The sequence below is a fragment of the Brassica rapa genome, chromosome A05 (assembly GCF_000309985.2).
Source record: "Brassica rapa cultivar Chiifu-401-42 chromosome A05, CAAS_Brap_v3.01, whole genome shotgun sequence".
NCBI classification, from domain to species: Eukaryota; Viridiplantae; Streptophyta; class Magnoliopsida; order Brassicales; family Brassicaceae; genus Brassica; species Brassica rapa.
Window position 1 is genome coordinate 5,481,053 of NC_024799.2, and position 25,378 is coordinate 5,506,430.

Here is a 25,378-nt window from a genome sequence, read left to right on the forward strand (position 1 = left end):
TGCTTGTGGTGGTGTGATTGATTAGGTTTTGTCTGAAACTAAACTCTATTAAAACAAACCTACGTAACATTCTTCGTTCAGTTTAGGCCGGTTAAGAAAATACAAAAAGTATAAACTTTGGAACCTCAGTGCAAGCTTCTTTAATATCTCCATCCTTGAAAAAACATCAGTCAATGAAGAAGAAGAATCAAGCAGTGAGAGACATATCCAAAATTGTACTGCTTTTGATGAATTTTTCAACTAAGGAATTATCTAACAACAGGTTTGTAAGAACTCGGTTGCGAAAGCTCGCTGTTCGTCGCTCAATAAAGAGAACCACTTGGCGACCATATTGGCTGGAACAGATGAGCTTTGGTCGCCACAATCCGGAAGCTTAGTGGTTTCGCCTTGAAAGACTATTGCGAGATCCAGCTGAAGCGTCTTCAAGAGGGAGCTCACAGTTGCTATCTGAACTCCAAAACCAGCTTCTAGTGTTGTCTCACACTGCAGAAATGATGACAGTTTCTCTCTCAAGTTTGATATTCCTTCATTTTCATAGCCACCAGCATCCACTCCAATACTGCAATATCCAAAACAAAAAGAGAGAAATGGATATTGTTACATCATTTTGGTTCTGTATAAAGAGACAAACTAATAAAATGTTACCTGCTAAGTTGGCCAAGAAGGGAGATGACTGCAACAGAAACGTTTGTTGGCAATGGCATTCCCAGCGTCTTTAGCAGTGGAGAAACAATGTTTGCACTAGTCCAGTTCCATGCCTACATTTATAAATATATAAGATCAAACTGGTACAATAGATTAACAAAACATCAAGTGAAGGTTGTAAATGCTTTTGAAAAGTTTTTAACTACATACCGTGTAACAAGCAATAAGGTCCACCAATGACAGAATGTCATATAAAGTAACACTTTGATCCCTGCCCAATACGCACTGGAACCCTTTGTGTGCCGGCCTAAACTCAATCAAGCTCTGATGCACAGTATTAGAGTGAGCAAACTCCTGAACAATTTCCATGAGCATAGATCCCATAGCCTCCAGCGAGGAAGACTTGTCTGAGAATGGACACTTGTTCTTGCCCGGATGCAACTTAGAACTTCCCTCCACAGTGCCAAAATGTCTGTTCTCTAGAAACATCACAATGGATTTCAACACTGCATTTGAAATGTTATGATCACTAGAGGACATCATTTTCTCTCCAGCAATGTAAGCAAAAACGTGAAGAATGGTCAGTGGTACTGGGGTTTTCTCATGACTGTGTCTGTGCAGGAGTTCAAAGGAAACTTCACGGATAAGTCCAACACGATCCACTGCAGTACATATTGCTGCCAAAATAGCACTTCCAGCCACCAAATGATCAGTTAGAGCTACTCTGCTGAAGAGAGCTACATTTTCTCCATTCAAGGTGACATGAATGCTAAAACCAGATTCAGTTGTTTCTGAGGATTTAGCAGAATACAATACCCTCTGCTCTGAAAGGAGGGCCTTAAGAAGGCTAAGGAGTTCTTCCAAAAATTTGGTTAGAATACCTCCAGCTTCAGTATCAGCCATAACTACACAATAGAATTCCAAGTTCAGTTAATTTAAACATCAAATCAATAGCAGACTGAAATATTCAGTTTTGAGAAGAAAAACAAGAAAAGGAAAAGGGATTAGGGACATACCACTACATATATGCTTCGAGAAAGAATCTAAGCAGGCGCAAGAATCATGATCCAGAGTGTTCCCAATGTTCATCGAGGAAACCATAGAGAAGTTATGAAGCAGCAAGGAGAGGAACACACATGCCCTTTCCCTGAGAAAAACAAAGGCATATATTAGCACCCAAACACTAGTTTACTAATGGAGTTGAAAGAATTACTATATATCAACATTACGAAATGAAAACACATTAGAGAGGATAATAACATACCGTGCTAAAAGGTTGTCTTCCATTTTCAAAGAGAACAGAATCGCGGGCACTGCCCACTGTGCTGTAGCAACTGATGGGCATCGCTGAGCACAACTGTTTGCAGCATGGAAGATTTTGATGATACTGTTCTGGTCTTCAGTATTTGAAAACACAACAAAGTGTTTAAGAATATGACCATCCGATGTTGGCGACTCAGGTGGCATTTTGACTGTCACTGAAGCATTCTCAGTGTTGAGACTATAAGCTTCACTACTAGCAACCAAGTCAAGAGCAGTAGTAGGATTTTTGTCCTCATTCATAATCTCATCACCCAAAAAGTTTACCTGCGGAAGATCAGGGGACATGAGCGACTCTCTTGCAATCTTGTAATAAATTTCATCTTCTGGTTGATCCAACTCCAGCAATTTCATATAATCTGTAGCAGCATCTTCCTCCAGAAATAATGTTGCCGCGTCATGTCCTTTAGCAGTAGAGAGGCACATAGTTTTCCCAGCCACTTGTGTAATTTCAGCTTTATTACCTCGAGTCTTGGTTAACCGGTTAAACTCAATAGAATTCTGCATAACTGTCTTCTTCTGACAAGAAACCAAAGTTTCTTTCTCTCTTAAAGGCTTGTACCCAGTTTCTGCTACCATAGACTGCAAGGCACCCAGCTTCTCTCTAATCTGTAGATTCTTCTTTTTATCATCAGATGACAGATGCTTACGTGACTCCATTGCCTCTGACAATCTTTTTCTTTTTCGAGAGTGCTCATTAACTACCTCATGCCTATCTTTTTGACCGCTTTGAACACAGTTTTCAGCCACAAAACAGAGCTTTCCATTTTTCCCGGTATCGACTTTCTGGAACATACTTGATTTTGTTGGTTGGATATTTTCTGCTGTAGTAGTAAAAGCGAACTGCTCTCTTCCCTGTGAGGCCAGTAACTCCCCCTCAGAAAAAGATATTGCGCTGGAAACTACTCCAGAAGTCAGTAACTCTCTAGACCCTCCAGTAGGAGAATCCAATTGAGAAATAGGATCGGAGACAGACTCACTCACGCCCCGTCCAGCTTTAGCGATTAACTGGGCAGAAAACTTGCAAGCTTGGTCCTGAGAACCAGGGTTGGCTCCCAAATGGCATCTTGCGTCAGAATTATTTTCACCACTACGGTTCTTTGGGGGTTTCCTGCGGCCTTCCACCTAAAAAGCAATGGAATGAAACATAAGTAAAGTAGTAAGGAATTAAAATGATCCAAAGTATAAAGGCGATATATGTTGTGAATAATCTACCTATAGTAAGATTCAATGACACTAACAACTTCAACAGACTAGAGCCTAAGTGTTCATACTCAGATAACTTCAACTGACTATTTCAGCTAAACTAAGAATGCTTTAAGCCACAATCATAAACCTAGGATAAATAGAAAAACAGGATTCTTTTTAATTTACCATGTCATTCAGAACAGATCCATCATGTAGCCTAATGTCTGAAACCCGGGAGCAAAGAAAGTATCAAATATCAAATCATCAAGCAGAATATTAAATTAAGATGGGAAGGAATAGAGTAAGAAATTTATGGCATAAACAAACCTTTGCAAGAGCAGCTGTACCTTCAACGTCTCTAGAAAAATACTCACCCAGAAGATTCATGCGATTTGTAAAACCACCGAACTCACGTTTTAACCGACCCAGCTCTTCTGCCTGAAACTCCCTTCGATATTTTTCAAACTCAGCCACTTCATTGAAGTGCTTTTCACGTTTCTTCTGAAACTTCAGCTCCTTTTTCAAAAGCCTCATTTCAGCCTTTTCCAGATCTCTGGCTTCATGAGGAGAAACAGAGCGAGTCGATTTCCGAGAGAGAGAAAGCTCATGCACCTGTTTTCTCAAACCCTCGGTCACTAATTGTGACTCCTGCAACTGCCGAGTCAGATCATCAACACGAGATTTCCAGTCCATGGCTGTTTTCTTATTCATCTCAAGGAGTCTCATCTTCTCTTCCAATTTCGCTGAGTTTTCAGCAAACTTTACTTTACTCCTAGCGGTCTGCAGTTCCGCCTCTTTCTTGAGCTCTTCATTTCTAACTCTAATGATTTCAAACTTCTTAGACAAGCCTTCTGCCAGCTTCATCTGTTCCTTAGCTTTTGCACTCTCCATATCTGCACGTTTTCTCTCTTTCAGAGTCTTTTGTTTTTCAGACTCAAGCTGCTTTTTCAGTGTCTCAAGAGTGGATGTCGAAGTAAGCAGATCAGAACTAGTCTTATGAGCTGTAGCTCTTAAAACCTCCAACTCGGAAAGATACTGAACAGCTCTCTTTTTCTCTGATTCAGCTTTCTTCCTCTCTGACTCAGCCTTCTGCCTCTCGCTTACAAGAAGACTTTTAACCAGATTTATTTCCTCCTTCAGTTCAGGAACGTCCGGCTTGATATCCTCATATTTGACCAGCAGAGCCTTTGCCTTGTTCAATTCTTTACAAACTTGTTCCCTCTCTTCTTCGGAATTATCAGCCCTTGATGTTTCTTTCTTAAGGAGGTTCTTCAGTTCACTGATCTCCTTTTCTCTGCTAGAAGCTTGATCACGAAGAATTTTAATTTCTTCACTTTTTTCTTGAATGTTTCGCTCCAATCTTTGTTGCAAAGAAAATTTCTCAGACTTCAAATCAGAAACTTCTTTCTCCAAAGATCCTTTTTCACCTGAATCATTCTCCTTAGTGTCCATGCTATCCGACATATCCCTAAGTTCTGTAAACATATAGATAGCATGTCAGCAGTGCCGAGTTAAAAACACACAACAACAAGATTGAGAGATATAGTAATAAAACCATCTTTCCACCCAAACCACACATCACTAATAGCTCAAGTTAGATAATAAATTCAGTTAATAATCGCCAAAGAATCATCATTCAAGAAGAACCAACGCTACTCAAAACCAAACACATATGGAATACACCAATAACTTACTCTAACGTGTATAGCTCACCTCAAGATATCAAGGGAACATGTAACACAACAAAAATCAAATAGTAACAACAGCACAACACATCAGAAAACCAACAAGCTAAACCTATGCCACTCGTAGTGAAAGGAATATTCCTTTCAAAGTCCTAACTATCTTTACCAATCTGAATAAACTGATGAAACGTAATCAACTTACTTTTCTGGAGATTGGTTTTCTCATCGTTAGCAGCTCCCATGGCCTTCTGGAGAATCTCTATAGCTTCTTTACAAGCATCACGCCTCTTCTTCATGCCTAGGTACTTCCCTTGCCACTGAGAAATACAGTCAAACGGAATCACGTAAATACAACATCGCTTAACACAAGAATGGATGAAAATATACTATTCAGGAAAAAAACGTACCGCGATGCAGCAAGGGTTCCCTGAAGCCAGCTCAGGTGGAGCATTAGCCGCCATTGCGGGAAGAACGACTCCGATTCTTTAACGAACTCTCACGTAGACGGGAAGCTCCTCGTCATCAAACAGAGGCGGAGAGAGGAGAGGCTGATTTAGAAAACGAAATTCGAAAACCCTGAACCCTAATTTCAGTGAGCAGAAGAAGCGAGAAAGAAGACTGTAGCGTTTGGGAAGAGGAGTAACAGTTTGGATCTCCGGGCGAGAGCCGGTTAGCGAGTGTTGAATTTTTATATATTTAACTAGGCCCAATTTGATCAGAAAAAAATACTAGGCCCAGCCCACTAAATTTATGTTAACGTTTTCCTATTTGGTATTCTTCATATTCTATAGTTTAATAAAATTAGCTAGTAAGAAAAGTAAACATATGTTTTAAAAATCATTTAAGTTTTTAAAAATATATTTAAAGGGTGGTATTGTAAGTTTGATTTATAATGATATGTAACAAAAATATATTATATTGTTATTGGTTTATAGATTTTCGCATTTTTTAATTAAAAACATTAGTATTAGTGGTTTAGTGCTCTTTTAATTCTATTTAAAATTACATCTTATTCAAAAAATTTGGATTTTAGTGATTTTATATGTTTGTTAAAATAATTGTTGCTGAGAGTTGTATTCTAAACAAATTAACTCATAAAACAAGATTTTGTAGGGATACTATATACATCATCTCTTGATTTTTTTTTATAGAAATAAATTGTTAAAAGGTCTTTGAAAATATTATAGTTTGATATTTTCATAATTTTTCTCAATATAAACAAAATTTCTCTAATCCTTGACAAAATTGTTAAATTTGTCAACTTTTAAAATCAACTAGCATTATGTAAATCACAAATTTTCAACTAACTATATAAATCAAATTCCCAGTAATTTCCCCTAAGTATTCTTAAATGGTTGAAAGTTTAAATTTGATATTTAATTTAATAATATCTTAAGAGATTGATATGTCACCAGATTATGCAATGGCATTTATGTGTTCAAATGTTAGTCATCCTATGCATTCCCATACCATAAAGAGTAACACAAGATATAAGATCAAACACATATTAAACTACGTACAATGGAGGTATTGAATAAAAGATTCAATAGTTGAATTCATACAATGAGATTGTTGAAAAATGAAATTTGATGATGTGGATTAACTGGTGTTGAAAAGATTCAACATGTTGAATAAGAAAAAAGTGAAGACCATTAACGACACATGTTACATTCTAAAGATGTTTGATATTTTGATATTCTCTTAGTTATTTAAAACCAATTAATCTCATTATAAATTAAATAATTTATTTTTATTTTTATACTAAAATTTATCATTTTAAATTATCTATAAATAGAAACTAGGTTTATTTAATTTGGATAAAAAAAATTATTAATTAATAAAATAGAGTGTTGAATTTTATTCAATAAAAGTTGAATGTATGTTGAATGATGATATGGAAGAAAGAGAAGATGGCATAGAGTGTTAAAAAATAAAATGGAAGATGTTGAATCTTGAAACCATTGTATATAATCTTACACGTTAGTATATATTGTTGGTTGCTTTCGCTGAGAAACACACCAAGACTAGGATGTGACACATTGATTTACAATATAGTGATTTAAATGAAACCCCTTCAGCTAAACATCTCAAAACTCATGAGGGAAGATTCATAATTAAAGATATCCTTTTCTATTGCTCTCTTTTGGGAGATTTGGTGGTTGGAAGTGTCCCAAAAACTATGTCCCATAGCGACGATGTTACACCAAATCCCTTGTCATGAATCCTGAAGTGATGGCTCAAATGGTATTTCTGAACAAATCATTAAAAAAAAAATAAACTCTCTATAGCCGATCGATTAGTAAAGTCTTGTTTAATGACTTGACTTTGTTTTACCTTGAGATTTTTGGTCACTGCTCTAGTTGGGTGTGCATGGTGAAGGTAGTAATGAGTAACATCGTACATCACGTACCCAAACATGCCGCCTCCAAACAGTGCAGGTGTGACTGAAGGAGTTGTGAAAAGCTTCACAAGGTTCCAGAACTGAGACACAAGATAATAATAAGACGATTTAAGTTTCTTTTTTGTGTGAAACTAGGAATAATGGTGGAGATAGTGTGGATGATGATCAAATGTTTACAGGAAAGCATAAAACTGCTGTAGCAGCAGGAGGAAAGACGAGTCGAAGATGGTCCATTGGGTGCTTGTGATGGCATCCGTGAATAAGATAGTGTGCCGTGTTTCCCCTGAAACGGTTCCACAATAACATTAGCATGAGTACTATGTACATGAAATGTGACATAATAGAGAGTGTGTGTGTGTGGTGTGTGTGTAACTAACCAGTAACTCTTTGTCTTTATGTGGAAAAGGAACCGGTGAAGAGTGTATTCTATCAACGTCCAGATAAATATTCCCAAGGCTATCAATGGGACGATTTCTGGAAGTGAAAGGCCCCTGCTTACCGACATGGAGATGCACCAGACTGAAACTGGCAACCAAATGACAGGAACCGCCCACCAAACTGTAAGAGTCAAGAACTGTTTCCATTGCAAATATGTTACAGAATGGAGATCAGAGGCTTATTGACATTGCCAATTTTTTTTTTTTGATCAAACATTGCCAATTATTTAAATATGTAGAATTGAAAAAGGAGAGAGACTTATATACCTCCCAAAAGTCACTGTGGAAAAACCGAGGGCCTTTCTTTGTCACAATGGGTTGGTGAACCCATTCCTCGTAGGTTTCACCGAGATGACCAACCTGTAAAACATCCAAAGCAATGACAAGAGGGTTGAACATAACTAATAAATAAGAGCAAATTGGGTGATTAGAGGCAACGTTGAAATAGACTATTAAAATCCTTACGAAACAGTTGTATTTACCAGAAATACAAGGGGCTTATTAAGATCCACAGAGAATCCCTGAGCAACCATTTTGCAGACCTTTTACTAAACTGAAAAGATGGAATATAAAGACTATCAAGAGAAAGACAGACAAGGTGCAACGCTCTTACGACAGTAGCGTCGCATAGTGACATAATGAAACACCTGATGTCAGCTTCTTCAACTAGACAAATATATAAATGTAAATTTGTTATTTTTCAAGAGCCAGATTATTAGATGCCTGAATCTATTCATGACTTGTTATTTAAAAAAAAAAATCATGAGTCTATTGTTTGTTAAGAAGATAGTTAAACTTTGTTCTTCTTGAATATTATACCTAAATCACGTACACAAGTATGTTATTTGGCCCCACGAGAAAACCCAAGAAAACAAATGAAATCCTAGCAGAAAAGCAAGTGCTAGTTGAAATCTAAGAGCATCCTTATCCCACAACCCCATTAAGGGTCTCTTGAGATAAAATTAATAATATTTAAAGCATAAAGGTGTTAAAGAGACTTTGTCAAGAATCTTGAGATTTTAATGTCTGCATTGCAAGTCTCTTGCTTTGGAGTTCTTGAAAATAAAATAATATTGAATATTTATTTAAAAACCTATATTTAATAGTAAATAAAAGACAACATAGTAAACATAGATTTTAAATTAAAAACATGAAAACAAAGATTATTAAAATGAACGAGAATTATTTGAAATAAGCATCAGAGATCAATTGTTGTCTTCACCACCTCCAAATCTACGCCATATGTGTTCAACCAAATCATCTTTCAGTTGTTGATGTTTTTGTGTATCACGAATTCTTGTTCGAACACCCATCATATTTGCGATATTTGAAGGGATATCTGTAGAATACGTGAGATCAACATGTGAACTTCCTTGGTCTTCTCCTTGTTGGAACCCTCGAACATCAAATTGAGTGTAACCGTCTCTTTCGTTTTCGACGATCATATTATGGAGTATGATACATGCTCTCATAATCTTCCCAATTTTTACTTTATCCCAACTCCTCGCTGGATTTTTAACAATGCCAAAGCGAGCTTGCAAGACTCCAAAAGCCCGCTCTACATCTTTTCGGGCAGCTTCTTGATGCTGAGCAAATAAAACTGCTTGCGGCCCTTGTGGTATACGAATAGATTGGATAAAAGTTGACCATTTCGGATAAATACCATCAGTGAGATAGTAAGCCATATTATACTGATGTCCGTTGACAGAGAAAGTGACTTTCGGAGCTTGACCATTTATTATGTCATCAAAAACTGGTGAACGATCAAGAACATTGATATCATTTAACGTACCTGGAGGTCCAAAAAACGCATGCCATATCCAGAGATCATATGAAGCAACCGCCTCTAAAACGATTGTTGGTTTACCCGAACCACGAGCATATTGACCTTTCCAAGCGGTGGGACAATTCTTCCACTCCCAATGCATACAATCGATGCTTCCTATCATCCCGGGAAAACCACGATACTCTCCAATATCAAGTAGACGTTGAAGATCAGCTGGTGTTGGTTTTCTTAGGTATTCTTCGCCGAACAAATTTATTATCCCTTCCACAAAATTTTCTACACATAACCGAGTTGTTGTTTCACCGAGCCGGAGGTATTCGTCGACGGTATCAGCTGCAGAACCATATGCCAAGACACGAATAGCGGCGGTACACTTTTGAAGTGGAGAGAGACTGTTCCTTCCGAGACCATCTTTTGTTTCCCGAAAATATTGAACTTCGTTGGAGAGTCGATCCACAATGTTCATGAACAATGGCTTGTTCATTCTAAAACGTCGTCGGAATAATAAAGGAGGATACGTTGGAGTTTGACTGAAATAATCGTTCCATAAACGATTATGCCCTTCTTCACGATGTCTTTCAATATAAGCTCGTTTTTTTCTTTTTTTTCTTCGTTCTTCTTGATTTGCTTGAATGGTAAAATCCTCAAATGCTTGATCAAAATGTTGATCAAATAGCTCATCAAATGTATCATCAAATGTATCATCAAAAGCATCATCGAAAGTGTTGTGAGAAGAAGAAGAAGCCATTAACGTGATTAAAAAGAGTTTATATAGAGAGTGATTAAGAGTTTAACGTGAAGGAAGAAATTGATTAAGTGTTGAAGTGTTTATAAAGTGAGAGATTTAGAAGAACTTGTGAAGGAAGAAAGTGATTAAGTGTTTATAAAAGAGATAGAAGAAGTTTGAAATAACTTGAGAGAGAGAAGTGGACTTGATATGGAAGTTTGAAATAACTTGAGAACTTGTGTTTATAAAGTTTCATTTATACACCCTTTGAAAACTTGTGTCCGTGACATGATTTATGGTACAATATAATACAAGACAAAATGTGATACAACTCTCTATGTGTGTCCGTGACTCACTATGTGTGTCCGTGACTCACTATGTGTGTCCGTGACTCACTATCTCTCTTGTCTTTTCTTCACTCACGCTCCGTGACATGAGTGTCCGTGACGAACTCTTTTGTCTTCTCTTCACTCACCCTCCGTGACTCAATGCTCTAGTCTGCCAAGAAAGAAAGAACAACACGTGAAACAACAACAAGACTCACAACAACATAACACGTGAAACAACAAGTGAAACAACAACAACAAGTGAAACAACAACACGTTTTTATATTATCACGTTACGAACATACAACAGAGGAACAACAACAAGATAAAATCAACGTGACCAAAGACTTAAACCCAAACTTAAACCATACTTAAACAAGTTCAACTAAGCTAGTTCAACACAAACTCTTAAACCCATACTTAAACTAGTTCAACAACTCAGCTAGGAGCTTTTTCACAACAGCATTTTCGACCTCATCTAAGGGCTCTTGCTTTGCAAGTAAACGGTCAAGTATTCGATTTCTTGAAAGCTTGTCCTTGGAGACCAAGTCTTTTTGTTTTATTTCCCACATAGTCTGAAACTGTGACAGCCTTTCCTCCCCCTTGACATTCTTGTTCTTCCCTTTTGCTGCCTTAACACCCGGGGGACGCTCCTCCTCAACAGCGTGTGAAGTCTCAGACAGTGAACCCTCATCTAACTTCCTCCTTTTACCGCTTCCTTCGTTTTTAGATGTAGCAGTGGCACACCATTTTTGATCATTCCGAAGCTCCTTCCAAGCGTGCTCAAGAATAAATTTTTTTCGGTGGTTGGTGAAGAAGATTTCATGAGCTCTGTTGAGAACATCATTCTCATTTTGCCCACTTGTCTTCTCTCTGGTTGCTGCTTCGAAAGCGCCACAGAACTTGTTGACTTGATCATTGATCTTGTGCCAACGCTGCTTGCAATGAGTTGATTCTCGCTGTTCAGTGGCTGCAATCTTGGGACTTGCCGCAAAGTAAGCGGCGATCCTATTCCAGAATGCCGCAGAACGTTGCTCATTTCCCACGACTGGATCCTTGCTTGTGTTAAGCCAGGAGCTGATGAGCACCATATCTTCTACAGGCGTCCACATCCGGCGTTCCTTACGCTCTGCGGTAGTATCTCCAGGGACGCTTGAAGCTTCAGCTCTTTCAGTCCCAAAGACAGGGACTTGCGATGAAGAACCAAAGACACCATGTTGACTCGTAAGGAGATCAACATAGTTAGTACTCTGCCGGTATGGATCGGAATCCATCCCCGAGAACGTCACAAAAAGATAGAAAGAAAATAAGAAGAAAAAGAACACGGACAGAAAGATAGAAGAAAGAGAAGAAGAAGCTGAGACAGAAGAGAGAAAGCGAAGACACAATCTTAAATAGATGAAGAAGATTTTGGAGTTGACATCAACCTAACACATTTATCACACTTCAACCACGCTTTCTATCTAACCATCAACCTAGCCATTACACCTATTTATTACTAACTCAACCATAATATATCACTAAGCAGAACATTAACTACCTAACTCCACATCAAGGCGCTCATTAAATTGGACAGACGTAGACATTTACCTGTATTGCTCTGCTTTGCACTCTTCTGCTTTGAGGTTCCTTCCTCTTGCACCGTGGATCGTTGAGATTGAAAACATACAAACAGAGAAACCGGAAGTCAGAGACTACTAACTTGATCAACAATGTATTTGAGAAACCCACACACTCAAACAACAAGTCAGAACTTATACAAAACGATTTTATCAGTGATTTTGGAACATATCAAATTTGATCCATCCATACAACAAATCGATTTTGATCCATGAAAAATTTAAAAAATTTCAGAACATGAGACAACAGAAGCTTTACCTTCGATTCGAGGAGAGTCACTGTGAGAGAGCTCCGTCGCCACCGACATACAGCTTTATCGCCATCGAGGAGAGCTCCGTCGCCGTCGAGGAGAGCTCCCGCACCGTAGAGGAGACCTCCGTCGCCACCGATACACTAAATCGAACCGCACAAACCCAAAAAGAAGAAGAAATTGCAATCAGAACAAGTTGAACAGAGATCACTCACATGCATGAGACAAAGAACTGGATTACCTTTTGATTAGAGACGAGCCACTGCGTGAAAGCTCCGGCGCCGTCGAGGAGAACCACCGAGAGTAGGATTCGACGAGAATCAACATGTAACAACCGATCATAACAACAAGAGGCTCAATCACATGCATAATCGATCAAATCGCCAAACATAACGCCTTCGTCGAGAGCTTGAGAGAGAGAGAGAGAGAGAGAGAGAGAGAGAGAGAGAGAGAGAGAGAAAGACAAGTTTGAGATGCGTTTAACGCGTAACCAAACCTCCAGCCTCTCGTTTGTTGACACGCGTCCACCAGGAGGCGTTCCTTCACGAGACGACAAAACACACGTCTCTTGCGTTTTCTTCTTTTTTTAATTTTCTTTTAATCTAAAAAAAAGGAAGAAACGGGTTTAATTAACCGCGATAAAGATGCTCTAAATGAAATACAAACTAGTTATCTATACTATAATAAAAGGGATATATAATCATCAGAGAGGTCCTCCACGTCAGATTGGAAATTAAGACCAATCAGGAAACTCTAAATTGACAAGTCACTAAAACAATATACACATCAACAAATCACTTTTTTCTCACACCTTTTCAACCCTACGCCGTTTCCAATCCCTCCTTAGTCTTCTTCCCCTTAGTCTTCCTCTGCAGACCAACGCTTTCACCGGTTACAAATCTTTTATTCCTTATTAATCTTTCCAGCTTCCTTCTCTCTCCTTACTCACTATATAAGATTGTTAGATTCACAAAAAAATCCTCTCACTAGAACCAACAGAGCTCTTCATCGCCTCGGGGAAAACGAGTCGTTACCAATGTATACAGTTTTCTGGAAAAATAATTACTCCTTAATATTTGGTAAGTCACTCAATGCCTTGCTCCTGGTATGTACAAAGCATCATCTGTAAAGTTTTCTTTGAAAAGTGTGTTTTTAAGAGTTGTCTGTCTGTGATCTTTTTCTGTGATTGTTAGGAACGAGTAAGAACAAGCAGTTGAAAGAATTGAGGGGGATGGAGGAGTTCGAGCTCCATCATTGGTGGAGCTTACGGTTGAGGATTCGGAGTTTACGGTTAAAGTTTCCTACTTTTAATTCACGATTTCACTTCCTCTGTTTCAGATAGGTGGTTTGGTTTTTGAAAGCTCTTGATCTGGTGTTTAGGTTGTTGGACGTGTAAAAGGAAGAGATGAAGCTTTACAGGATAAGATTCATCATCTGGTTAGTCGGATTTTCTAACTTTCAATCTCTGTTTTGATGATAAACAATCCAAACCGAATGTGAGCAATGCAGTTTCAGTTTGTTTGCTTTGTTTTTTTTTTAATGAAAGTTGTGGTCTTTTGTAGAGTTGTTATTAGCTTTAAAGTTTTGGGTCTCTTTTTTTTTTTGGACAACAAGTTTTGGGTCTCTAATTTCAAAATTTGCATTTACACAATTAATTGACCTCTAAACGCAAGAGAACCACACCGTTTGTTTTTTTGCCCTTCCTCTTACGCTTACGCTTTCTACTTTATGTTTTTCAGGGAACAACTGAAAATGGGCAAATTGAGTTCAAGGAGATGTAATCTTGACACAATTTCAAGGTTCGCATAGCGCAAGAACGACGTTCTAGCAATCCCTGCTTCATCTGGTCATCACTTAGTCTTCTAATGCTATGACTCCAAGGTATTTCTTTTGCTTCAATCTTTGAGTCAAAATCGCATGTAGTGTAACTTGAGTCATCCTTGGTATCGTCCCGTTATCTAGAAAAGTTACTTTGTTTTTTTTAAAATTGATTTGTGTGATTGTGTAGTTTAAAATATTTTTAATCCTTTGCTCACACCTTCACCTTGGTATGTTGACGAGTCCGTAATATTGCTTTTTGTTTTGTTTTGTTTCTGTCAATGGTGTTTGTATGTTATTGTCTACATTTGTTTCCCTGCAGCAAATGATGCCTTTGATGGTTCACTGACTGAACTGAAGAAAAAGAAGAAGTCAGTGAGTGTTTTAACATTGTACCTATTCGACTCTGGTGTTTCCATGAATATGTGCCTCGATTTGGTTTGGTTTTTATGAGTAGGTTGAATCAAGCTCATTGAATGAAGAAAGTGTCACTGCCGCAGAAGATTTGGATGGTATTCTTAAATTTCTTTCCTTGCTAATTATCTATTTCTAGCGGTAAACATTTTACAGAGAGAATACATTGCAGAGCATGCTAATGAAGAGGAAGAGGTGGAGTAAAATGTTTGGCAGCAGCAATGTCACCCCTGTGAGGGAAGTTAAATATATGATGAGGTAAGTATACATTTAGACGATTTTTTTGTATTAAAGCATCAGTTATTTGATGACGTTCACTCATTATCAAAAACGTTTTAGCAGCTTGATTTTTGATACCAGGACGTATATTTGCAACTTCTTAGTAGAGTCTTTAACATTCTCCATGCAAACAATCCAAAGCTCGCTGGAGATGAGTGTTGTACAGTTAGTCAGTTATGAGGCCTCCTTAAGTTTTTTTGCAGGGGACAAAAAGAAGACAATGTATACCAATCACAAAATTATAATTTCTTCTCTCTTCTTTCAGTTCTAATGATTGGTTGTTATTTGAGTTGTTGTGATTTGTATTAATGATGTTTAAAGGAAGATAGAATCTAAGAAGTCAGTTTCGAAGATTAATTATGAAGTTGAGGGTGAGGATGGTAGTGAATAGGTTTGTAGTTGATCTTTTAAAATTACATTTCATTGTGTATTATTAAAATTCATGATGAAACCGGTGACTAAGAAGTTGAAATTTGTAGCATAAGTACAGATGGCTGATCTCTTTGTGTTCTTTATCTTTTAGTAAAACTGCTATGGAAATGATTAAAAGAGAGTGATTTTCTTCATCATTCTCTTTTTTTTATACTTCCACAAAATATTTTATTCTCCACATGATTTAGATTCTTATTTTATAAATTTTCTATTTTGACATGTGACTAATTCAAATAAAATTCATTTATTTAGCCATGATAATTGTGTTCAAACTCATGCCCAATTCTAAATTTACACATTTCTAACTTATTGAATATAATATGTTTACGCAGATAAATTATTAATAAAAATTAAAAACAACAAATTAGTGTTAAATAAGCATAAGGAATTGTATTAATCTTTAATGATGCAACTAAATAAAATATAAAATATTCAGAAATTTTCTACATATAACTATGAAATAGTAATAAATTATTAAATATAATGAATAAAAATTGATATTAAATATCAATATAAAATGAAGAGTAAGAAAAAAATAAAAAATTAAAGAAATTAAGTGCCAAACTAAAGAGGAAACAAACACATAAATTTATACGCAAATTTTATGCTACTTCAATATAGATGTGAATAAGTTTGAACCAAGTAATAAACGATGAATCCATTAATTCTTAAAAATAAATTATTAATCATAATGTTCAAACATCTTTAAAATACACATCAATATATGTATTTCTTTTTGAACAACACATCAATATATGTATATAATAATTAAAATGATATATGATTCTTGATATATTATGCATATAATAGTAGTTTTTTTACAAATGATAAAGAATGCATGCTAACATCGTATTTACATATCATTCAAATCACCCAAGCAATAAAAATAATTCTAAATATACCCACCAAAATCTAAATACAAAACACAATTATTTATAGGCTTCGTCTTCAAGAATTACACACAAAAATATAAATAGAAAGAAAAAAAATTACAAAGCAATGTCTTAATCATGAAATATATCCCATGTAACGTTTTTACATTTCTTCATATGAAACGCCAAAAGACAAATTTTATATAATTTCAAAGCATTTAAGAGTAAAAGTAATTTTATTTTGATTTTTGCTAATTAAATTTTTAAACAATACAGAAATTATTATTTACCTCAACATTCAGAACATCATATTATTAGTACTTTACCTTAGATGAATCACATTAATCCAGTGAGAAGCTAATGAAAACACATACTGTATTAGAAGACTCATGTCAAATTTAAAAAACAACAATATATACCATCAAAAAACTCAATCTATCTACATATGTTTTATTGGTTTAGAAATTTTCTGATTTATTAATTTTAGATTCATGAAAAATATTTTAAATACACAAAATTATAAAATTATAGAGCAAATATTTTTGTTATATTAAAAAGCTGACTTAAAAATAATATTTTAAACGTATTTTCCGCGCGTAGCGCGGAAAGAGACTCTAGTTAATCATTAAAAACTACAAGATACGATACAGCTTATGTATGCTTGTCACTCTAAAGACTCCACCACCACCAAATACATATATAAGCATCGTCAAATCAAGCCACAGATTAACACATCAAGTAAACAAAAACATACAGCTCAGTAGCATCCTGGTTACAGACATGAGTTCATGGTGGTTGATTTGATAAACAAAATCCAAAATATTCTTGGGATTTTTGCAAAATTGACCTACAACTTAAAGTCAAACACAAAACTAACCTCCTTTTTTTTGAAAATTGGTTTTGCCCTATTCACCCCACAAGTTCATATAATTTACGAAAATGCCATCAATTTTTTTTTATTTTTTTTTTCGAAAATGACATTTTTACTCTCTCACCCTCATCATCTTCAAGTAATTACAAGATTGCCATTGTCATCAATACCACAACCACCATGAACAACCAAATTGAAGCTCTTAATGCTCCTAAAATCGATTTACCCTTCTTCTTTTTCCATTCTTGTGAACTAAACACAACATATCTCTCACTTTCTCTCCACAATGAGCTAAAAAAACTCAAGATTTTGATTCTAAAATTTTTATGGTTCATAGAGTCATAGAAGCTAACGATTATGGGTGGGTGAATTCCGTTTGTGATTATGTGTGCTTGGAGAAGCCTTATGTATGCTAAGGAACTTATCTCACCAATTTAAGGTATGACATCGAGTTTTTTTCCAGATCTGTTCGTCAGACGACTTACTTGGGAAGTCGTCTGGCTGTAGACGACTTACCTTTCAGTCGTCTGGCTGTAGACGACTTACCTGGAAGTCGTCTGGTCAACGCAGAGGTTATTTTTGCAATTGACTTTGAAATCTGTAACCTGAGACGACTGAAAGTTAAGTCGTCTACTATTGTTTGGTTTCAAAAAAAATTCCAAAGAACCTAGACGACTTACATTTCAGTCGTCATAGGTTAGTTTTGTATTTGACTGGATAATTCCAGAAGTTTGACTTCCCCAGACGACTTACATTTCAGTCGTCTGGCGAAAATTAAAATAATAATATTTTTTTTAAAGTAAACGACTTACAATTAAGTAGTCATAGGTTAGTTTTGCAATTGAAAAAAAAACTTCAAGATTTAATTATACACAGACGACTTATAATTCAGTCGTCCACCAGACGACTTAATTGTAAGTCGTCCAGGATTTTTTTCCGAGATTCTGGTCAAACCTCGTAAATCCTGGACGACTTACATTTCAGTCGTCTCGTGGACGACTGAATTATAAGTCGTCTGTATATAATTAAATCTTGAAGTTTTTTTTTTCAATTGCAAAACTAACCTATGACGACTTAACTGTAAGTCGTCTACTTTTAAAAAAATATTATTATTTTAATTTTCACTAGACGACTGAAATGTAAGTCGTCCAAAAAGTCAAACTTCTGAAATAATCCAGTCAAATGCAAAACTAACCTCTGACGACTGAAATGTAAGTCGTCTAGCTTTTTTGGAGTTTTTTTTTAACCAAACAATAGTAGACGACTTAACTTTCAGTCGTCCGAAATAACAGATTTCAAAGTCAATTGCAAAAATAACCTCTGCGTTGACCAGACGACATATAGTTTAGTCGTCTAGACAACTTAGATTGAAGTCGTCCGCGTCTTCTCCACTAGTTTTTAAGTCTTCTACGTTAGTTTTTGAATAACTTGTATTTTTAAGAGTGATAAGTAACTTCAAGATATGTAAAACTTATATTTACAAAATATGTTCTCTCCCTTAGTTTTACTAAATTTGACTAAGTTTTTCAATGCAAACTTATAAAAAATATGATATGCTTTGACTAGTTACTATTGTTTGTTTCCATCTCTTACCAACATTCTTGTTTATTAAGATGAGAAAAATGCCATTGGAGTTTATTATTGCATATGAGAGATCCAAAGATAAGAAAAAGGCTACTGAAGTCTATTATTTCATTGATTTGTAAATGTGTAAACACATTGTTAGCACATTTAATACATCTTGGAAAACATTATTACTGATTTTACAAAAAATTCACAACTAAAAGAGTATACATGCAATTCATAAAACAGACCACAAACAAAACTATTATAGATCATTCATCTACAAAGACAAGCTTGGATTCCACTTGAGTAGACAAGACCAGACAACTTTTAAGAAGTCCAGACGACTTCTAAGAAGTCCAGACGACTTCCAGGAAGTTCAGACGACTTTGCCAGAAGACTTTTAGGAAGTTCAGACGACTTTACAGGAAGTCCAGACAACTTTTAGGAAGTCCAGACGACTTCCAGACGACTTCCAGATGACTTCCAGACGACTAACAAGTAAGTCGTCCCAGAAGTCTTCCAGATCTGAAAAACCTGCATATTAAATCCAGATCTGAAAAAACCTGCATATTCAAAAACGTTCAAATGGCTTAAAAACAGAAAAAATGAATGGAAGATTAGATAAATCTACCTTTACAGAACACACAAAAATACATATCTAAAAATAATAGATCTACCTTTAAATTAGTGGAAGATGAGTACCAAATAATTAAAAACCTGCAAAAAAAAAATAGATTAGTAACAAAGACATGAGACAAAATTGAAAAATTCATATAAAGTTTGGTGTTTTCAAGTCAAAGAGATTAGAGTGGGTTTGGAGAGTTTTAGTTTGGGAAAAAAATAAGAACTTTATACAACAAGAAGTTACCAAATGAAGAAAAATCAGACATAAGAACTTACCAAAACGCTCAGAAAAATCCAAACGACTTCCTAGAAGTCCAGACGACTTCTTGGAAGTCCAGACGACTTCCTGGAAGTCCAGACGACTTCCTGGAAGTCCAGACGACTTTGTCAGAAGACTTCCAAGAAGTCCAGACGACTTCCAGACGACTAACAGGTAAGTCGTCCCAGAAGTCTTCCAGATCTGAAAAACCTGCACATCAAATCCAGATCTGAAAAACCTGCATATTCAAAAACGTTCAAATGACTTAAAAATAGAGAAAATGAGTGGAAGATTAGATAAATCTACATTTATAGAACACACAAAAATACATATCTAAAATTAATAGATCTACCTCTAAATTAGTGGAAGATGAGTACCATTTGATTAAAAACCTGCAAAAGAGATAGATTAATAAGAAATACATGAGACAAAACTGAAAAATTCATATAAAGTTTGGTGTTTTCAAGTCAAAGAGATTAGAAAGAGGTTGGAGAGTTTTAGCGGGAAATTAAATATTTTTAGCGGGAAACTAAAATAGAAGACTTTCCAGACGACTTACAAGTAAGTCGTCTGGACGACTGAAATATACGTCGTCCGGGTAAATTATTTAACAGACGACTGAAATATAAGTCGTCCACACCCTAAACATAACCCCTAAACTTAATTATCTAATTAAACACTTCATAAAACCAAATCATACTTGAAAAGTGTTTACTATACACAGAAATAAACACATATAGGTGAAAACTAATTTTTGAAAAAAACATTTTAGTTTTCCAAAATCTAACCCTAACAATACATACAATACTACAACATATGTTTGCCAAACTCCTAAACCAAAGTATTTCATGATTCACTACTTCCACTCATATATCTTCAAAACAAATCAATTTTATCATATCTTAATTTATATCAGTTAAAACTGTTTATAATTACTTGATTTTTATTTTTTACGCATCAAAATATTTTTTTACAAGATTTATAAATTATTTTTAAAATAAACTGGTATCAGACGACTTACACTTCAGTCGTCCAGACGACTTTCAACATCTCAGACGACTCAGACGATTTACTGGGGCTATATTCGTAAAAATGGCTTCTGTTTTTTTGTTTGGTCACAAGGGGCTGAGCTGTAATTTCACTAGGCTTTTAGGTTAGTTTTGCATTTGATTCAAGTTTGGGTATAGGTTTGGAATTAAAATCAAGTTGTGGGTTAGTTTTGGCAAAAACCTCAATATTCTTAGCCTAAAACCATGATTGTTAATCTAAGTTCTTCATATTCTCATCATTGAACCATTCACAGTTTTCACATCCAAGAAAATAAATTTTACGTGTACCACCTATTATTACATAATTAACCACACCCGAGACACCTTCTTTGTGACAACTAGGACATGACATTTTATCTGTTAAATTTGATTCGATCTATTATTTGTTTCGATTCAATCAAAAAAATCTGGATATCCGTAAAGTTTCGGAACAAAACAAATACTAAAAGTCAATATCCGTTTAAAAAAGAAGCAAATCACAAATACTAAAAGTTTAAGAACCGGATATCCGCTCCGCTCCGACAGCTATATACACATATATATATATATATATATATATTGATTAAATGTACACTTTTCATTGTATGAATTTATATAGATGTTATTTTAACATATGATTTAATAAATACTATTCACATTATTAGATATAAAAGTATTAAAATAAAAAAATGAGGAAATTTCTATGATATCTATAACTTTTTCTTAAGTTTGTCTTTCTTATAACTAATTTTCAAAATTTAAAACATAGAGTTTCACTCATCTTTTATTTTTATTTTATATATCATGTAAAAATATTTTAAGAACAAATGTATCTCGGTTTTTTAGATTATTTGTCTTGACTAAAACGAAATGATATATCCGTAAGTATTCGTAAATGTCCTCAAATATCTGCATATTTTCTCGATATCCGGTTTTCTGAATATCCGTATTTTTTCGGAGCAAAGCAAATCGAAAAATTTGATATCCATAATATACAAAATAAATCACAAATATCTCCAAAAACCCGGATATTTGATCCATGCACGGCCCTAGTGACAACCATGTAGGCTTCAGCAATGCATAATCAAATTTAAGAGAGACTTATGCTTTTGTGTACGTTGTTCCAAGGATGGAGCAAAAAGTATCCGATCAGAAACACTTAAAACACCAAATCAAAACAAACAACCTTGCTATTGAAATTACATGGAAATCGAGGAGGTAACAAAACACGAAGCAAGGAACGAGCGAGAGAAGAGAAACAACAAACCTAACTTTGAAATGCCGGATCTCAGTGACTCTGACGAAACGACAGCCGTCTGAAGACTAGAGAATCGCCGGAGCCCTGTTTTGTGGTTTGTGTTTTGTTGTTGCCTGTTGGGGTTGTTGTATATTAAGGGACAATGTCGGCATTAAATATATTTCCAAGGAAGAGGTACTCTATATCGAATCTGGACCGTTGGTTTGGAGAGTCGCCGTATATATCGGTGAAGACTTGAAAGCCAACGAATCTTGAATTGGAGAGTCAAAAGTAACGACGGCTGTACCAGGTTGTTGTTTCTCTTTTGATCCTTCCAAAGACTATTAGCTGTTTGTTTCCACATCTACGCACAAGTTAGCCAAAAACGTAAGTTTTTTTTTTCTTCTCTAATTGTAAGTTGCTCAAAAAAAGTCGTTTGTTATGATGTTAGAATGCATGTCATGTGGATTACTTAACTTAGTCGTCATTTTCCACTTGGTATAGTGAGTGGGTTACGTAATCGAACTGCTGTATATTGTAATGGGAAATAGTTATCTGAACTAGTATTTAAAAAAAACGTTTAGCATATGTCTTCTTTTCTCTAACAAAAATATAGTTCACACATGATATATCGTAATGATCAATTTGCTGAACATGTGGACACCCACTGCGATCGGCCGTAAGGTATATAACGGTCGCATGGCCACAAAAGGGTAAAGGATAAGCGGTAACCGGTTTGTGCATTCGTATATTAAATACCAAGCAACTAGCTTTAATCATTTTCTAATAGAACCCACGAGAAAGGTGATGATAAATCACCACTTCATTAGACCAGATCAGAAAGATATCTTCACGATTAAATATTAAAATCAAATATTGGCCGCTAGATGGTAATCATACTTTTGACGGTTTGTTGAGTAAAATCCACATTATTTGTAATGATTAAAATTTATTAAGCTTTTGTAGGACTTTGATGCGACCTCTTAAAATTGATTAAGCTTATGATTCACCACTAATAGGTTGTCAGTATCAACTGTCACGTGAACAACCTCCGTTGCTGCTGTCTCTAAGTTTTTTATTATAATTATTTTATTTTATTTGCTAGAAAAACAAATGATATTCTCTAAATGCTTAAGATCAAAGATTTACCAAATAAAACTGATAATGAAAAAAACTAAGCCAATTTTCATTTCATTATTTCAATGGCCTGCCTATTCTAGCTTGAGAGATAAGTTCTTCATTTGAGGAACACTTCATATGCTGCATTCTTCAATAAGAACATGATAAATCTTAGAGATTATTGGCTCAATATACATAAATAGATCAGAAATTAGAAGTCTACCCGAAACCAAAAAAAAACCCCAGTCACTGTAGCCACTTGTCTCCCCCTTTCCTATTTTAGCCCTAATTACCCCTAACCCCATGACACCGTAAGCTAGAGATGAGGAGGAGTAGATTCAGCGTGATCTTTTTTAGTACAATTTTAGGCTTTTATTGAGATACTAGTGTTACCCTCGTGCTACGCACGAATCAAAATAACTGTTTTTAAAATTATTTGATGATAAAACTGCAATTTCAGAATTATAAATCAAAATATGATTATATTAATTAAATATTTTATAAATATGGATAACAATTGCATAAAATAGTTGCATTCAAATAAAGACCTTGTAAACGGAAAATAGTTCAAAATAGAATATGTAGAAATTATTTTATGTTTAAAATTTGAGATATATACAACACATAAAATATAGTTTAGAGTGTTATATTTGATTCATTAATTTGTTTTGTTGTAAATTTTCATTAAGTTAAGCATATTTATTTTTAATACAACAAATAAATTTATGATAGATTATGACAAAATATAATTGAAAATATAATACTTATTGTTTTTGATATTTTGAGACCTAACATAAAGAGTAAGGTGCAATAGAAAAATCAATTATGAAAATGAATATCCATATTTAAATGCTACAATAAACGCATTTAAGATTTTTCTTCATAATTTTCTCAAACACGTTATATTTTTAATGGCTTTATTTTTTCATTTGTCTATTTTTTATTATAAAATAGCAAAAATTTACTTGGATCTTTGAAGAGAAAAATGTATTTGGGAATGCAAATTATATTTAAAGTATTTTTAAATAAACTGGGATAATACTTTTAAAATACTGATTTTTGGTTATTTTAACATATTTCTGCAAGCTCACGGGTGACGGGTGAATTCATAATTTCAACGTGTTCTCATTTTCTCCATCTGTAGTGTTCTCCATCTGTAGTGAATACTAAATAGTTAATATAATTTTCTTTTTTTGACTAAATGACTGAAACTATGGACCAAGAGAAACTTTTCAGAAGAGACGATGTTACCTTTCCAGATTCCTAACAAACAAAGAAAGAAACAACGTGAAAAAATGAGAAACCTCTCCCAAGAAAACTGGAAGTGAGACTAAAGAGAGATATAAAGCAAGTTACATATTTCAAGCCAACATTATCTCCGCAACAGCAGCAGAAATATTAGCAACGGTGTGCATACCCTTAAGTATCATCCTTTCCTCTAAAGTTCACTCTGAAAAATCAAACTTAGCATTGGAATCAGCTCTACAATATATACAACTCTACTGCATTAGAGAAATATAGTCAACATAATTTTTCTAAAGAGAAGTCATAAAACAGATATTAAAACCAATTTGTAAGTAAAAAGAAGGTAAATACTTACCTTTGTTGCTGATAAAAATTTATTTCCCATTTAGCTTTGTCTCCTTTTAGAATCTGTGAAACAGAAGTATACACAAGTGTCATTTCTACTCTGATTTATCTTGGAAAATCGGCCAATTCCTACGTCAACAGAGCCCAACGGTCCCGATCAGTACATAAACATATCAGCTGTGCAAATACATACATCAACACTTAGTTAATTCAAATTCTATACACGAACTAACAAAATACGGTTTTTACATACATTGACCAATTTACCGTTAGTCAGACGTAACAGAATATGAGCTGTCCGTTATGTACCGCCTACGTGGATTTTTACGTTTTTAAATAATTAATAAATTAATAAAAAGAAATAAAATATGGTTTAAGGGGGGAGTCGAACCCGGGTGTGAGCAATATCCATCACAAGAAGAAACCATTGTGCCAGACCCGAATCATTGTTTTTAATCCCAATTGTTTCTTATTTATACAGATATGTCATTCACATATTTCTTTTTTTTTTCTTTCTCTGCTTGACTTTTCATCCAAATTTTTCCAGAATCTCTTAAATGTCTGTCATTCCAATTCCATGATTCATTACTTGCTTCAAAGCAAGTAATGGGAAAATATTTAAATTTAGATGAACCTTCGAAACATGGCGTGTAATATGCATGTCTAGTGGTAGCTTCTGACACTCTATGTAGAATAGACTATAGAGTAAACGTGTTTGCTTGTAGGGGTGAAATGGTATTAAATTAAGTTGGAACAGTTGCATGGTAGTTGTCTAATTTCTGTGAAATCCGTGTATATACGTCCTAATTTCTCTAAATCTTAAATATCAAATAATAATGATGTCATACCTAGTTATTGTCATTTATATCTACTAAAACTATAAA

The 25,378-nt window shown here is 34.9% G+C and overlaps 3 protein-coding genes and 1 long non-coding RNA gene across 12 annotated transcripts; 1 reads left to right on the forward strand and 3 right to left on the reverse strand.

Annotated features, from left to right (window-relative positions):
• Window positions 1–48: 48 nt before the first annotated feature.
• On the reverse strand, window positions 49–6,534 carry LOC103867417. The gene is made up of 8 exons (XM_009145492.3): window positions 5,246–6,534; window positions 5,041–5,155; window positions 3,481–4,628; window positions 1,910–3,090; window positions 1,662–1,792; window positions 856–1,550; window positions 646–758; window positions 49–559 (listed from the first exon to the last, which is right to left on the reverse strand). Exons 1-8 carry the CDS (start codon window positions 5,297–5,299, stop codon window positions 253–255), a joined length of 3,744 nt encoding a protein of 1,247 aa, XP_009143740.1. The 5' UTR covers window positions 5,300–6,534; the 3' UTR covers window positions 49–252.
• Window positions 6,535–6,762: 228 nt separating this feature from the next.
• On the reverse strand, window positions 6,763–24,131 carry LOC103867420 (dihydroceramide fatty acyl 2-hydroxylase FAH1). 5 transcript variants are annotated; one of them, XM_033292883.1, is made up of 8 exons: window positions 21,816–24,130; window positions 8,290–8,342; window positions 8,159–8,229; window positions 7,944–8,036; window positions 7,617–7,813; window positions 7,417–7,522; window positions 7,173–7,319; window positions 6,763–7,088 (listed from the first exon to the last, which is right to left on the reverse strand). In XM_033292883.1, exons 3-8 carry the CDS (start codon window positions 8,207–8,209, stop codon window positions 6,969–6,971), a joined length of 714 nt encoding a protein of 237 aa, XP_033148774.1. In that variant the 5' UTR covers window positions 8,210–8,229; window positions 8,290–8,342; window positions 21,816–24,130; the 3' UTR covers window positions 6,763–6,968. The 5 variants fall into 5 exon arrangements, with proteins under 5 accessions (XP_033148774.1, XP_033148775.1, XP_018514312.2 ...); XM_033292884.1 differs by lacking the exon at window positions 21,816–24,130 and adding an exon at window positions 8,496–8,592; XM_018658796.2 differs by lacking the exon at window positions 8,290–8,342 and having other exon boundaries at window positions 21,816–24,131.
• On the reverse strand, window positions 8,742–24,766 carry LOC103867805 (glutathione S-transferase T3-like). 2 transcript variants are annotated; one of them, XM_009145893.2, is made up of 5 exons: window positions 24,754–24,766; window positions 22,312–22,313; window positions 12,627–12,987; window positions 12,106–12,528; window positions 8,742–10,687 (listed from the first exon to the last, which is right to left on the reverse strand). In XM_009145893.2, exon 5 carries the CDS (start codon window positions 10,208–10,210, stop codon window positions 8,882–8,884), a length of 1,329 nt encoding a protein of 442 aa, XP_009144141.2. In that variant the 5' UTR covers window positions 10,211–10,687; window positions 12,106–12,528; window positions 12,627–12,987; window positions 22,312–22,313; window positions 24,754–24,766; the 3' UTR covers window positions 8,742–8,881. The 2 variants fall into 2 exon arrangements, with proteins under 2 accessions (XP_009144141.2, XP_009144142.2); XM_009145894.2 differs by lacking the exon at window positions 8,742–10,687 and adding an exon at window positions 10,778–11,765 and having other exon boundaries at window positions 12,106–12,987.
• LOC103867421 lies at window positions 13,137–16,298 on the forward strand. Of its 4 annotated transcripts, none has more exons than XR_004458608.1 (7): window positions 13,137–13,464; window positions 13,579–13,675; window positions 13,766–13,881; window positions 14,125–14,266; window positions 14,526–14,715; window positions 14,790–14,875; window positions 14,960–16,298. It is a non-coding gene; the product is annotated as an uncharacterized LOC103867421 (long non-coding RNA). The 4 variants fall into 4 exon arrangements; XR_004458609.1 differs by having other exon boundaries at window positions 13,138–13,464; window positions 14,978–16,298; XR_004458606.1 differs by having other exon boundaries at window positions 14,790–16,298.
• Window positions 24,767–25,378: the final 612 nt, after the last annotated feature.

Coding starts and splice junctions, on each gene's coding strand:
- LOC103867420 (XM_018658796.2), bottom strand. CDS start 8,209: ATGGTTGCTCAGGGATTCTCTGTGGATCTTAATAAGCCCCTTGTATTT. Junction 8,037..8,158: donor ATAAGCCCCTTGTATTTCTG/GTAAATACAACT, acceptor GATGTTTTACAG/GTTGGTCATCTCGGTGAAAC. Junction 7,523..7,616: donor ATAAAGACAAAGAGTTACTG/GTTAGTTACACA, acceptor GAACCGTTTCAG/GGGAAACACGGCACACTATC.
- LOC103867805 (XM_009145893.2), bottom strand. CDS start 10,210: ATGGCTTCTTCTTCTTCTCACAACACTTTCGATGATGCTTTTGATGAT.
- LOC103867417 (XM_009145492.3), bottom strand. CDS start 5,299: ATGGCGGCTAATGCTCCACCTGAGCTGGCTTCAGGGAACCCTTGCTGC. Junction 1,551..1,661: donor CTCGAAGCATATATGTAGTG/GTATGTCCCTAA, acceptor TCTATTGTGTAG/TTATGGCTGATACTGAAGCT. Junction 560..645: donor CTTCTTGGCCAACTTAGCAG/GTAACATTTTAT, acceptor TGGATATTGCAG/TATTGGAGTGGATGCTGGTG.